At 36.4% G+C, this 16071-nt stretch overlaps 1 protein-coding gene across 1 annotated transcript in view; it reads right to left on the bottom strand.

The window, feature by feature from the left end:
- Positions 1-601: 601 nt before the first annotated feature.
- The window catches only part of LOC111515526 (O-acyltransferase like protein), a 29281-nt gene continuing 13811 nt past the window's right edge, over positions 602-16071 (bottom strand). The window contains exons 9-13 of the mRNA XM_074176882.1: positions 11028-11218; positions 7315-7462; positions 6567-6738; positions 3803-3945; positions 602-820 (exon numbers count right to left, since the gene is read on the bottom strand). Of these exons, the coding sequence (XP_074032983.1) occupies positions 671-820; positions 3803-3945; positions 6567-6738; positions 7315-7462; positions 11028-11218 (804 nt within the window). The 3' untranslated portion in view covers positions 602-670. The remainder of the gene's footprint in view (positions 821-3802; positions 3946-6566; positions 6739-7314; positions 7463-11027; positions 11219-16071) is intronic.

Raw genomic sequence — 16071 nt, 5'->3', positions numbered from 1 at the left:
CGTGGAAAGAACAGGATGGACGATGATCTAGGAGGACAACCCCTCGGAAGGATGTACAATGGGTCACATGTGGCCCAAGTGATCTGGGTCTACACTTACTCTCCCTACTCTACAGATACAGATACAGATGTATTGATAGAAAAACAATTGGCGATGACAGAGCCACGTGTATGAATTGAAACGTTTTTTTCTCAAACAAAACCATAAATTTCGTATGTATCAGCTTGATGAAATTCAAATGAGACCCTTCAATTAAAATTGTTGTCCTGTTGTGGAAATTCACAATGTTAACTAAAGAAACATATAGTATATGTTTCTTAGATTGATAAATAAACTTAGATTTCGCAAAAAATATATTAAACTACACTTACCCTCCCTACTCTACAGATACAGATATATTGATATAAAAACAATTGGCGATGACAGAGCCACGTGTATGAATTGAAATGGTTTTTTCTCAAACAAAACCATGAATTTCGTATGTATCAGCTTGATGAAATTCAAATGAGACCCTTTAATTGAAATTGTTCTCCTGTTGTGGAAATTCACAATGTTAACCAAACAAACATATAGTATAAGTTTCTTAGATTGATAAATAAACTTAGATTTCGTAAAAAATATATTAAACAAATTACTCTTACATCTACATAAACAAATTAATTCATTTTATTTATTTGGTTTTCTGCACTTCTCTAGCTTCTTTAAGGTTTTTCTTAGACAAAACGCCCATAAAAACGTACGCCATAGGACGCTCTATCGTGAGGTGGAGCACCAGTCCAGCAATAAATGACTGAATTATGTCCGAAACAGCTGATGTAAACTGAAAAAAAAAATTAACCAAAAAAAATCAGAAATGATTCGCTTGTAGAAGATTTGAAGCTTCTTCTGATAATATTTGAATTTTGATGGAGTAAGAAACAAAAAAAATCATTTGTCAATCTGTTGATAAACCACACTCTACACCGTTACTAATATTATAGGGTGGAACAGGTCGAACAATAATAATATCGTTGAAATATTGTCAAAAATTCATTAAATATTATTTAGAAAAACTGTTTAGAACTGATTCGAATTCGCAGGGTATTTGTAATAATTTCTTATGTCCATTAATTTTCCAGATAACCGCCAAATCTGAAATTTTACAATTTTTTTTCAACAAGACACAAAATTTATTGAAGAAAAAATAAATTTGTTTGTGAAACTCTAAGAAAAATCCTTCAAATCATCACAAATATTGATGAAACAAAATGAAAACAAATATTTGTGATATTGATGACTCATTTATTTTGTAGAAATTCATTTTCAATTAAAGGATATAGATATAGAAATAAAATACTTTGTCTAATTTCCACTCACTCAATGTATTGATATTAAACGATCAAGGTTTCGGTTTTTACACTATTCTCAAGTATTCTAATACTACTGACCTAAGATAAATATCGGAGTATATATATCCGAGAGTAGGTAATAAGATATATCCCTACATTCATTAATACTAACTACATAAACTTCAAACTGTGGTTAATAGCGTTGTCATCTTTTTTTTTCTATTTAAAAGGAAAAACGGTTACAGTAGGTACATTAAATTTTGTTAGAGGTGCCAACATTTTCCAAAAAACTATAAAGGGAAGTAAAGTTCGTAACATTGGTGAGGTCGCTTGGTAATCCGAAAAATTGTCTTTCTTCATTGAAAGCTGGGCAATCAGAGATGAAATGTTCAACACTCATCGTCACACTGCAGGTATCACAAATGCGAGGCTCTTCATGCTTTAGGAGACGTAGATGGGTAAATTTCGTATGTCCAATTCTCAGGCGTGTAAGTAAAACTTGCTGTCTGCGGGTGAGAGCTCGGTAATTTTGAGTGACTAGATTCGGATTAATGGCTCTGAGTTTATTATTATATAGGGATTGCCACCTTTGCCTCCATCTGTCGCATATGAGCTCTTTGATTTGGAGATAAACGTCTTGCTAGGGCACTTGTTGTCATCTTTATAAATTCAAAAGTGGAGACCTACACAAATCTGTTTGTTCGTTAAGGGTTCTATATTTTGAGTTTTTAATTGAATTATCGATTTCCATGGCTTCCAACAAATTCATTTTATTTCCTTTACTATATGTATGTAAGATTTTGAGGTTTTTCTTACATACATGTAGTAAAGGAAGGAAAATGAATTTGTTGGAAGCCATGGAAATCATGGCTTCCAACAAATTCTCTCAACTCAAAATATAGAACCCTTAACGAACAAACAGATTTTTGTAGGTCTCCACTTTTGAATTTATAAAGATTACAGCGCAATTATTCACAGTTTGAAGATTATGTAGTTAGTTTTAATGAATGTAGATATATATCTTATCACCTACTCTCCGATATATATACTCCGATATTTATCTTAGGTCAGTAGTGTTAGAATACTTCAGAATGGTGTAAAAACCGAAACTTTGGTCTTATTAATATCAATATATTAAGTAAGTGGAAATTAGACAAAGTATTTAATTTCTGTATCTATATCATTCAATATTGTTAATATCCATGGAAAAAACAAATGAGCAATCAAAGAACCTGTACAGGTTTTGTTTAATAAATATTCATAGTTTCAAATTGGAATATTGTTATGTTTACCAGAAACGGAAAATCCAATTCCAATTCTCGGAAGTAATTGTGAAACAATTCATGATACAGCAGATATTTTACGGAACGTTACCACTGAAATATGTTCAATACAGTTGGGACAATTAAAGAATACACACGCGTCTTTAATGTATTCATGAAAATGAACGATATATTGTTTCAACTCAAGAGTAGATTTCTGAAATGTTTTGATGAGCAAATAATGAATAGCGACAAAAACACTAGTCTACACAACAAATGTATGGATAAACTTGTGAAGAAATAGCTTTCGTTTTCTACCAAACATAATTGGAATTTTCATGACATTTTTGGATGTAATTATTGAATATGATGGGAAAATTTATTGAACACCAGAACTGAAACACCATTTTTCAAAGTGTGTTCTGCTAACCAAGTTAGTTAGCATCACCGGGTAATAAAACTTTTTTGGATAAAATTTTTCGAAACGAAAGTACTTTACTCTTGGACTTCATTCTCTTCAACCTGATAAGTCTGTTGCTTGACTTGGTCACTCTAAGTGCATCTGATACGGTTGTGAAAACATGCGCGAAATTTGGCAGTATTCAACTTATGATTTTTATACTCAACAAATGAAATCTCATTTGTTGCACTCATAATAGATCGCAGTTTCCACCCACCTTGAAACTATAAAATACAAGGACATATTGTTGTAAATCATGCCCTAAAGAAAATAACGCCGGCCGCCACTGGTAGCCATTAACCAATTGTGACGTAGCTACGAGCGCGCGAATATACAATGTTCGCTGCCGCTCTAGATGCAGTGAGAATAATGCTACCGATTTTGAAGGAATTCCGGCGAAATTTTCCAGTGCATTCGATTACGATATATAAACGCTAGCCATGAGCATATTAACAGTCAATTGGAAGTTACAGTGTGGTACACGAAGCGATCTAGTAAGGCGATAGACATTCGAATAAAAGTTGAAGTGTTTGTTGTATTGGAAGTGAAATAAAGTCAAGTTTGATTGTTCAGTGTAGTCAATTATTGGTCAACTCACGGGGAAAAATGTAGCAATATCTATAAAATAGTTCCAGCCCAGTTTTAATATCTTCAAGTTCAGATTTTCCATTTCATGAATATATCGTCAATTATTGTTATTATGAGAAACATATCGTCTGAAATTTCTTCCAGTGAAACACTTTTACACCTACCATTATTTCATGGGAAATTTCTTCCAATCCTTCCTTAAGTAGATGCCTTCCGAAGACAATGAAAAAATGGATGAGATACGTACTATATGACCATCTGGCAACAAATTCTGCATAGTCCCATTCACACATTTTTTTAATGATACCTGCAAAGAGAAATAGTGTACATGACATCACCCTTACAATCCGAAAGACACACTTTATCTTTATCAATGAACATCTGCGTAGGCAATGTATTCGATGACAGCGCTTAATACCGAAGTCGTTTGTTACTATTCAATTTATTTTATTTATTTTTAGCAGGTAACCGTTCTTGAAACTTTTTTACGTAGTGGGGGTGGAGTTTGGATTATTTTTATAGAGAACTTTTCCGTTTAATTGCACACCACATGTTTTTTGGGTGGATATACCTTTCATTTGAACAGGGAAGTAAATAGTCAACATTTTTGATACTGAAGTGATTATAATCCCAATAAAGCATGCCAAATTCACATCCAATAACCCAAAAAACTAAATGTTTTTACAGAAACTTCAGGTAACCATGTTGAAGGGCCAAGTTACGCTGACCATCAACAACGCCTTCCAGTTAGATCCTATATTATAAAATGATCAAATGTTTTAACAAGATGGGGCTCTACCTCATTGCATACTACAAGTGCTTCAGTTCCTTGATAAATAGCCACTCAGATCCCCTGATTCGACTCCACTGGACTTTTTTCATGTGGGATGCGTGGAATTGAAAGCCTACGAGACGCAACCAGCTATTGTGGATAATTCACAGAGAAAAACTACCAGGTGGTATAAATTACTGACACCTAATATTCTTCAGAATGTGAGGGAGGAAACTGATGCTTAATTATAGAATTGTATGCAAGTTGATGATACTCAGATCGACAATTATATATTTTTTTATATCCATTTAAAGTATGGAGTTTTTTAATTTTCTCTGATACTGCTCATTGTTGTTATGTCAAAAATATTACTGAATTGCATACAGAAATTGGAGGAGGTGTCACTCCACTATTACTTCTATAAAATTTTTGACATGTAGGTTGTTATGGAAAATGTGTCCATCTGCAAGCTACAGTTGACGTGTTTCACCATCTTTTACAGTGGCAATATCAAATGAATCGTTGAAAATGGCTCGTTTCAAATGTCATGGATGTTATAGAATGTTCAAATTACAACCCTTCTTAATGACTTTCATGATAGATTTAGAACTTTCATTATATCAACTGACTGTGTTTCCTCTTCCATATCATGAATTATTTAAATTAGGTATCAAACTTTTTGAGAAACCATTGAAAAATTTTTATAACTTTTTTAGACTCTTTGTATATGAAAGAGAAGATTATATATCGAGTAGTCCAAGGAAAAGTATGCTACTTGCTTTTCTCCTTTTTTTGTAACTTAACGCAAAAATGCTCGTACAGGTCAATTTTGCTTTTGAGGGGAACACATTTTATATGTATTTTTCTACCTGTGCCTTCAACCCCCTAGCGAGGGTGAGTAACAACCCTCCAATTTTGAATGGAAAATGGGGTCGAGTGATATATCATTTGAAAGGGCACAAAATTCTCTTTCCAATGATACCTAATTTGTTGTATTTACTTGAATAGTTATAAAAAAAAGTATACTCAAAGTACCCGTCAGCTTGCTGCAGCCTCAGGTGTCTCCTGTTCGTCCATAATACGGATATTAAAAGCCTAAAAATGGCATCCGTACAAAATTAAATTAGTACAGGAACTCAATGAAGATGATCCTGATAGAAGGCTGCAGTTTTGTGAACAACGGAGCCAGCTACTAATTGATGATCCGCACCTATCATTCAACACGTGCTTTTCCGATGAGAGTGCATTTTTTTTGAATGAAGCTGTGAATAGGCATAATTGCCGTTACTGGGATGACAGTAACCCCACCGAGAGGTCCATAGCCAGTACCCTCAAAAAATCAACGTCTGGTGTGGCATATTAGGTAGTCATATCGTAGGGCCACTCTTCATTCCTGGGAATTTAACTGGTGAGGTCTACCTGAACAGGCTTGAAGATACAATTGATTTTTTCATAACCGAAATAATTGAAAATGACCAAAATCATACTGATGATCGGCTTCATTTCCAGCAAGATGGAGCACCTCCTCACTAAGTTGCTCCGGTAAGAGAGTTTTTAGATGACCGGTTTCTTGGTTTCGAATAGCCTGCCAGGTCACCTGATATATCGTCTTTAGACTTTTTCCTTTGGGGACACTTGAAAAATAAATATTTTGCTACGCAGCCCGAGTCCATAGAAGATCTTCGCCAACGAATTACAGAAGAGTGCAGAAGTATAGAACCTGATATGCTACAGAATGTTAGGAATAGATTTGAACAAAATCTGTAATATTGTATGGAAGCAAATGGGTCACATTTTCAGCACTTGCTGAAGTAGGATTCTACTAAGTCAATTACACATTTCAAAGTACTGGGTTGTAGTTGTTTTTGTTCATAATACCTACATGTTTGAGTGAAATACAACAAATTAGGTATCATTGGAAAGATAATTTTGTGCCCTTTCAAATGATATATCACTCGATCCCACTTTCTATTTAAACTTTTAGGGTTGTTACTCACCCTCGCTAGGGGGTTGATGGCACAGGTAGAAAAATACATCTAAAATGTGTCCCCTTCAAAAGCAAAATTGACCTGTCCGAGCATTTTTGCATTAATTTACAAAAAAAGGAGAAAAGCAAGGTGCATACTTTTCGTTGGACCACTCTGTATATTACTTACCTCCCAAACCATGGATCATTCCAAACAGGCCTATTGCTACGCCTGAAGCGAAGAGTGGTTTTAGAGTAGGTCCCAGTAATGCAGATGTCAATCGGGAGTATTCGAATAGAGTTCCATAGATAGATACGGCTGGCAAACCAATAAAGAGGAGTAACCATATACCCGACACAAACTGAAAATCAGAACTTTATTTCTGTGGCTGTTTGAAAGTACTAAATTATATGAAAAAACTGTCCTAATTGTTTGAATATGTTGTAAAATTGATGCCGATTGGACCTTTTTCTTCTGGAAAACTAAAAAATATTTGAAAATCATCGAAAAGCCCCAATAGTACTATAGACAGTTCGAATAACGCTACTCTCATACCATTTACTATAATAGTATGAGAATATAATGAGAACAAGAAAAAATCCTATATTGACTGCACTATTACTATTTTCTGTCTGAATTCCGTTAACCAGCTGTGACACCCCTACGAACGACAACTTGTGCGAGCTAAGGTCTAACGAGGTCTTACCTTTCAACGTGTGATTCCTAACATGGGTTGGACGATAGCAAGTGAAAGTCGATCGTTCAGCCTGGGGCTTGAACCATCGACCAACACGGCGGTCGATTTGGGTGAGTGAACAAAGCACCCACGTCGAACCTTCTAGCTACCGACCGACGAAATTCCCAAAAAAATTAATGGTTTGGTTCACAGGTACCGTGTCGTATGGGGCATACGACACTCATGATGAAAACTACTCACCATATTGGATGCGAAAGTTTGATTTCTGTAACGATGGTATAAGTATCCAAATATGAGTCCAACTCCGTAACTTCCATAGTTTATGTACAGAGAGGTATACAGAACATACATTTCGTAGGAAGCCATCGAATACCCATACTGGTAAGAGCTGAAAATTGTTTTGAATTTCAATCTACATACTGGAATATGTTATAATAATAATAATAATTTTATTTTCCACCACATATTACAGTTGGAAATATGTCTTATAATGAAGATATGATTAACAAACGAAAAAAAGAAAAATATTTCGACACACGCAGCAGATACTGCTTCTGTTCTCCCATCACGGTCAGAAGGGATGAAGAAAAAAGATTTCACAGCGTCATGACTAATTTGATGTCAACGTTTGAAATGTTTTCCAAGGAGCGATATGAATATGCATTCTTCAATTTATTCGTAATATGTTCTCTGAAAAGAATAGATGTTGAGGCAATCTGAAGAAATACTTCAAATAAAAGATAAATTATATAAGTTTTTAGAAAATATTTGCAGAATGCACAATGTAATATAAGGTAATGTGAATATAATCACGCAGGCTGGTATTTATTGCAAAATAGGTGGCGACATATTATGAAATGAAACAAAGAAAGTAAAGAGTCATTGTGTCGTCGCATCGTTTCAAAAACTGCGTATCACCGGATGTCGATTCAGCAAGTCAACATTGACATTGGTTCATGTCCCTTGAGTATGAATAGAGAACATCAATGATCAACATATAACAGATATATACCACTGATACTATATCAAACAAATCATTTAGGCTGAGTGGAAGAGCAATTGAATGATGACTTGTCATCATGTAAATTGAACTTCGCCTTTCATCTATATATTATGAATGAACTGTTCCTGATTAATTTGCTCTGAACGTATAAAGACGATATTATTATTATTATTATTTTTTTCACCGTAGTGTGCGCTGGTCAGGCCCTATCCCCCAAAGCCCCGATACATTCGGGAGGGTGCGCCAGCATTATCAACCAATGATCACTCCCCACACCGTGGAGTAAGTGAGCATTGGGTCTGAGAATCATGTGCCCTGAGCAAGCGCAGTGAGCCAAGAATGACAGCCTTCTGCATCTGTACGGCTAAGATTTCTGCCTTAGTGCGGCAAGCCGGTATAATTTCAATATTCAAGGGTAGAGAGGACATCATTCCACCAAGGTTTCCAACAATCAGAACAACCATCTTGACAGAGTGGTCTGGATAGAGTCTGCGGAGTTCGAATTATTATTATTTTTTTTTTTATCGTAGTTTGCGCTGTTCAGGCCCTATCCCCAGAAGCCTCGATACATTCAGGTGGGCGCATCAGCATTATCAACCAATGACCACTCTCCATACCGTGGGGTAAGTGATCATTGGGTCCGAGAAGCATGTTCCCTGAGCAAGCGCAGTGAGCCAAGAATGACAGCCTTCTGCATCTGTGCGGCTAAGATTTCTGCCTTAGTGCGGCAAGCCGGTATGACTTTAAGATTCGAGAGTAGAGAGGGTATTATTCCACCAAGGACTCCATTCCTCCTCCATTATTATTATTATTTGTTTGAAGGTGGTTGACAATGTTTCGTGGTGTATTTCATCAGTACGGACTTCCATTGTCTAATATAATATAAATTGATTTGATAACCTGAAAAAAATCAAAAAGATTAACCGAAAATAACAATTTTATCAAACAAAAACTTGAAATTACAAAGAAATAACATAAGAAACAACAAAATTGAAATATTAATAAAATCTGAAAGAATTGAAAGATTTAAAATTTTATTAACAAAAAATGAAAAAATTGAAATTGAAAGATTTCAAACCAAGTTATGTCACTTTCGATTGTTAGTATCCACAATCGTTTTCGGGTGATAACTGGACTTATTCCTCCGAGATCTGACTATTTATAGATAATTCGAGTGCTTTCACCTATCCCCTCTTCCCTCTTTCCGCTTCATTGGTTGACCGTTTGGCGGGAATTGGTCGTTGGCGCCTACGTTGACTGGAGTTCTAGACACAGAACTAGACATTTTCCTGAGGCACATCAACAACGTAAAGCCTTCCATCACTTTCACAATAGAGAAGGAGATCCATAACAAATTGCCTTTCTTATACGTATTGGTGAAGAGGACCGACACTAAATGAGAAACATCTATATAGCGAAAACCCACTCACACAGGACAGTATCTGAACCAGAAATCCAACCACCATCAATCGACTAAGAGAGGAATCATCAAGACTCTACTGGACCGTGCTTTCGGACTCTGTAATACAAAGGATGGTCTGGAAAAGGAACTAGGCATCATCAAAAATTACCTTCGACAGAATGGTTACTCCAAAGTGATGGTGGAACAGGCCTTAGCTAGAAGACAGCAAGAACTCCACAAGGAAGAGAAGCCGCCACAACCAGTGCTTGTACTTCCCTACATCAGAGGATTGTCGGAAAGGATGAGACGAATTGGGTCCAAGTATAACATCAGGACCTGCTTCAGATCTGGAAGTATTATCCGTAGCAGCCTCACGAAAACCAGGCCACCAAACGCGGACTGCGATTCCAAGAATAGCATTTACCGGATACCCTGCGAGTGCGGAGAATCATACATCGGTGAAACCAAGAGGCCATTGAAAGTTCGCATTACTGAGCACATAAAATACACACAGCGAGGATAAACCAGCAAATCCGGAAAAGCAGAGCATGTTTGTACTCATCAACACAACATCAAGTGGACTCAAGCTGAAATCATCCACAAAGAGGAATACAGGTTTAGGAGAAAATTCAAAGAAGCCGCGTATATGTTGTTCAACAACGCATTTAGTCAAGCTAGCGTAGAGATACGTAACATATGGAAACCTTTAATCAAGCGAAAAACGACCAATTACCGCCAAACGGTCATCCTCTGCCAAAACCAATAAAGCGGAAAGAGGGAAGAGGAGATAGGTGAAAGCACTCGAATTACCTATAAATAGTCAGATCTCGGAGGAATAAGTCCAGTTATTACCCGAAGACGAGTGTGGAGACTAACAATCGAAACATTGTGACATAACTTGGTTTGAAATCTTTCAATTTTAATTTTTTCATTTTTTTGTTAATAATATTTTCAATCTTTCAATTCTTTCAGCTTTCATTGATATTTCAATTTGTATTTCTTTGGTTGTTGTTGTATGTTATTTCTTTGTAATTTCAGTTTTTTGTTTAATAAAATTGTTATTTTCGGTTAATCTTTTTGATATTCTTCAGGGTTATCAAATCAGTTTATATTATATTAGACAATGGAAGTCCGAACTGATGAAATATTAATAATATTATTATTTAGTATTGATGTTCTGAGTTTATGCCACATCAAACTTCTTAAACCGATAAAAATTACTTCACTTCCTTGAAATGTTTTACTACACCTATACTATTTTTATTCGGAATGAAACATTGAACTGTGGACGAGTAAGATTCGATAATGAAAACCAAGCGTCGCACTCCCACGAATGACAACCCTCAGAAGCCGACACAGACCTAACGACGTTTCACTTTTCAACGTGCGATTTCTTGGACCATAAGCATTGACAATCGATCGTCCGGCCGCAGGGCTCGAATCATCGTTCCACATCACGACAACTCCACCGGCAACCGTATCATAAAAGAATGTCTTTTGGTGATTTTCTTACTGAAATTTCTTTCTTGGATAAAATGTTCTACTCACCTTGCGTAGTAAGGGTACGATACCGCCATATTGTAGCTGTAAATCAAGCAAAAAGTAACCGACCAAAAAAATGCCATTACACATATTATCATCTTTGGTCCGACATCATACTTGAACATTAAGTAGAACATCATTAACGAAATAATATACATCTGGAAATCATTCGTCAGATACCAAAGTCCCATGTTGCACTGAAAGTGAACCTCAAATTAATTTCTGTGAATATTAAGTATTGACAAGAAGAAAACAATTGTTTAATGAATGTTAATGTTGATTTATCGGTTGCTTTTCCTAGAATAGATGATTATTTGATAAAATAATAATTATACTACCCATGATGATAATTAAAACAATTTTCACCATTTTTTAAATTTTAGACGAATTTTGCTCACATTGTAGCTTCATTGGTAGTGATAAATTAAATTTTCATTATTACGGATTAAGTTTCGGTGTTAGCAAAACGTCTAAAACATCAGATCATTAATAAATAATATCAATAATAAAACGTCTTAATTCACCTAATTTAACAACATTGAAAAACAATATACAAAAAATATTGAGGCGAATGAGGGGAGTTTCAGCAAAGCTAGTTTTGAACTCAGCCTTTCAAATCAAAATATAATTTATGGATCTAAAACTGATTCTGAAGAGACGAAAGAAATTATAAATCAGTTTGATACAAAAAATCTTCTGAATTTGATAATATTAGTGTGTCAATTGTGAAAGTATTCAATCTGAACTTGAATGTTTGATAAAAATAGTTCAGAATCTTTTGATCAGAAAAGTTAGGATACCTTTTAATGATAGACCAGTTTCGATTCTTAATTTTGTAACTGAAAATTCATTTCATTTCAATAGGAAATATAATTTGTGAAAAAAATATTTTTTCTGAATTTATTTGAGGCATTTCTCAGGGATGTATTTTTTCGAAGCTCCTGACAAGTGCTTCATAACCCTAGAATATAATGTCAATATCTTCAACAACTACAAAATGGCGGAACTTTAAATAATTCCGTGAATACATTGACATTTAACTACATAATATGAGGTAATAAGCTTGAGGTTAGTTCACAAGATGTTCGAAATGGATGCCTCAGACTTCTTGACCATATGAATAGCCTATCCGACATTTCACGCCGAATACTTTCGAACACAGTAACGTCAATATCTCTACAAATATTTATTATTCTCTGCCGTATATCTAATATTGAAGCAGGTTCAGTTTCGTACTCCTTTTGCTTCAAATAGCCCCATAAAAAAAGTCCAAAGGTGTCAAATCTGGCGAGCGGGCTGACCATTCTGTAGGACCTCGACGGCCAATCCAACGACCTGGAAAAGTAGTATCCAAATAGTTTCTTACTTGTCTGGAGTGGTCTTACATCTTGTTGGAATACAATATCCATATCGAATTCATCAGGATTTGTTTCGACGATTTCAGTGATGAGAGGGTCAACAGTAGTTTCCAGCATATTCAAATACAGTTCCCCGGTTGGATTTTGAACGATAAATAGAGGTCCTACAATATGGTTTCCCAATATTCGAGCCCAAACGTTGAATTTTTTCTGGATATTGGGTATGCGTTTCCCGGAAAACGTGAGGGTTGGTGTCACTCCAATAACGGCAATTTTGTCTGTGAACATTGCCGTTTGAAAAAAATGTACATTCGTCACTAAAACAAATATTGTGGAGATAGGTAGGATGCCTTGCAATGGTTTCCGTCATCATTTCGCAGAATTATGTTCTTCGATTAGGGTCATCTTCAGTTAATTGGTGTACCATTTTAATTTTGTTTGGATGATACCTATTCCTCTTCAAAAGTCTCCACACAGTAGAATGAAACACCTCACAAACATTCGCGACGGAATGAGTAGACTGTTCAGGATTTACTACCATCTCACCATTTATTTGCACTTGCTTTTCTTCCGGAATGGACGGATGACATGGGAGCTTTTTGTTATGTACACTACCGGTGGTTGTGAATTTGGATACAAGTTCCCTCAAATACTTTTTACAGATAGGACGATTCGGTAAACGTTAATTGTCGTTACGCGTCGCTTCAATTTTTTTCCAATGGACGAGAACTGACCATTTTAAAGATTGTTGACGTGGTACCTTTCTACTAGTAAAACTGAAAACTAAATGAGAATATTCTAACTGAACAATAGGTTTGTTTTGGTTCTGTATATCGAACTGTTATTGAACCGTCCCGTATCGACGCCGAATCAATGCGGAGAACATTACAATCACAGAACAGTTCTGGAACGGTCCCAACAAGTAAAAAAACCAAAACATATAAAAAAAGTATTCTGACAAGTGTATAAACAAAGATTGGAGGTTAGGTACCTCTACTCTGGTATAACAATCATTGGACTTTGGAGTTAAGTTTAAAGACAAGAGTGAAAAAGTTAGGCAAATATATAATTAAAGTGTGATGATGTTTTTGAAAAAATGAGAGTAACAGAAATTAACTAAGACGTTATCTCCGGTTATCCAAAATAAAATTGAAAATATATTGTCCTCTCTTTGTAATCTTATACTAATGAGTTTGACAAAAACATGCCAAGAATAAATTTTTGGAATTGTGAAAGATGTGATAATAATAATGCTTATTATTATTATTGCTACATACATTTCACGACTATCTGTTATGGTATGAGAATAATGTTGATATATAATTTTGTCTTATTTACAGGTCACAATGAACTCTCCGAGTTTCTTTGTTTTACCGGACACAAACAGTACTGTAGATAAAATACCAAATGAAACACCAACTGAAATACGGATAAAAATGAGATTAAGAAAACGTTACTACCAAAATCCACAACGCAAATGAAAAGTTTTATTAGTTTGCAAGAGCAAATTCCAAGTTCTAAACGGTCCCTACTCAAATCTACGAACTAATAATTACCGTTCTGGAATAGTTCCGAATCGGTTCGGAGAAAACCAAAACACTTTGTGAACGATACTAGAACGGTTCTTTTTGATAACTGCGCATGATCGAACTGTCCAGAATTGTGAACCAAAACAAACCTAATGATTTTCATTGTCGTACTGACATTTTTTGACGTTGTTATAAACAAAAAACAACTTTACAAACCTTATCGGGTTGTTGGAATTGCCATATGCCAGATAAAAAGGAATCTTTTTAGAAATATCGATATTAATGTTTTCGTCTTCAGGAAATTATTAAATGTTCCGCCGTATTGTAGTAGGTGAATATATTGACCTCATATTCTAGGTTGTAGAGTATTCGTCAGGAGCTTCAAAATGATGTGTCACAAGACCCCCCTTTCTATTCAATTTTTTCCCAAATGGCGCCCAGTCGCCATTTTGAAAGGTTTGTCTGTCAATTTTACTTCAAAATAAAGTATTCATGCATTGATTTTATTATCCCAGATTTCAATTTTTTGAGCTGACCCGTTCAAAAAATAAAAGGGAGACGGCATTACAGAAATACACTGTATGTTCAAAATTTTCATTGTGAAGTCCGTGTTGAACTGCGTCTGGTGTTTTCAGTTGTTTGACGTTTCGGCTTCGACTTTGGAGCCATTATCAAGAAGGTATGACTACACTGAGGTCTCAATCTGCCTACTCCTCAGTTAGTGATATGCTTTAAGTGTTTGTGATATGACGCTGGGGTCTCAATCTACCTACTCTGGTCTCCGCAAGGGTCTCAGTCTGCCAACTACCAAGCATCGACTGTGACTCCAGGCGGCGATCATCTTAATTTCAGGCGAGTTTTGAATATTGAACCCCTGACTCTTTCATCGTGATTTATTATATGGATCTGTATATTTTTGGAGCGCGGCCGAGATTTCTCTCGCCGCCTGGGGTGTCCCTCTTAGCAAGGGACTTTTCTTTGTGAATAGCATTCACGTGGCCTCGAGATTGCTGTAATCTCAGCCCGTGGCGAGGTCTTTGAGGTGTTCAGTTTGTCTTAGCTGGAGGGGTGTTGACCGTCAACATAGTTTGTAGAACGGGGAAGCACGTCAGCAGGGCCTGTAGCTTGTCAAAGGCCGTGCACAGGCCGTCAATCGAGCTGGGGTCACTGCTGTTTGTAGTTTTAACGGCTCTCGCGTATGAGACTCTGTTTTTAATTAGATTTGTTTCTGTCGGCCTTTTTGTTCGGGCTGGCGGGTCTTTGGCTTTGGTGTTGGCCTTGGTTCTTAGGATGCTCCGGGCATCCTTGGTAGTTAGCTGGGTAGTCCCCTTTGCAGTTAAAGCATTAAGCTGGAGCTTGTTTTGGTTTTTTACAATCAGCCGTCATGTGGCGGCCGGCGCATCTTAAGCATGCTGGGATTGCTTTGCAGTTTTTCTGCGAGGTCCCAAATTTCTGACAGTGGTAGCATTGCCCCACTGTTTTCTTCGGTCTTTGAGGTTCGCTCTTCACTCTGACATTTAGAATTTCCCTGACATCGTATATATGGTTCTGCTTCCTGGAGACTAGAACCAATACTAGCGGGAGTGGCTGTTTGTCTTGTTTCCTCAGCCTGGCTACTGATATAGTGTCGAAGCCTTTGGCTTTCAGATCATCTTTGATTTTGTCAATTTCAAGGAATTCAGGGACACCTCGAAATACAACTCTCAGTGGTTATGCTTCCTGCATTGTGTATGTACGGTGCGGGATGCTCTCTTTGACTAGCATTTTGGCTATTTTTCTGAAGTCATGCGGGCTAGCGGGTTGGACTTTTACTCCGTCGTTGGTGTTTACCGCTTTCGTGAATTTTATATTCTGCCTTGCGGCTATTTCATTAAACTTGGTCCACTTATCTTTTCGTTTTATTGTGATAGGTGGTGGTCTGATTGTTTTAGGGCCAGTTGCCTGTGCTGTATCGTAGGCATCGCAGCCGCTTCGTCTTGTATTTCAGTTTCCAGTTCTTCAGATGGAAGGTTTTCTTCGGGTTCCTGAGGTTTTGGAGGCTCATTGGATATCTGATTTTCTTGGCGGGATTTCCATCTTTTCTATTCTTCGTTTGTAGTTGTTTTGTGGGAGATTCTGTCTCCGCTGGGCGTTTTTTATTAAGGGTCGCCTCTTCTTCCAGGC

Source organism: Leptinotarsa decemlineata, unplaced genomic scaffold, assembly GCF_025532065.1.
Source record: "Leptinotarsa decemlineata unplaced genomic scaffold, Ldec_3_MD MMD2_tig00002082_RagTag_RagTag, whole genome shotgun sequence".
NCBI lineage: Eukaryota > Metazoa > Arthropoda > Insecta > Coleoptera > Chrysomelidae > Leptinotarsa > Leptinotarsa decemlineata.
This window is presented reverse-complemented; position numbering and strand designations above follow the sequence as displayed.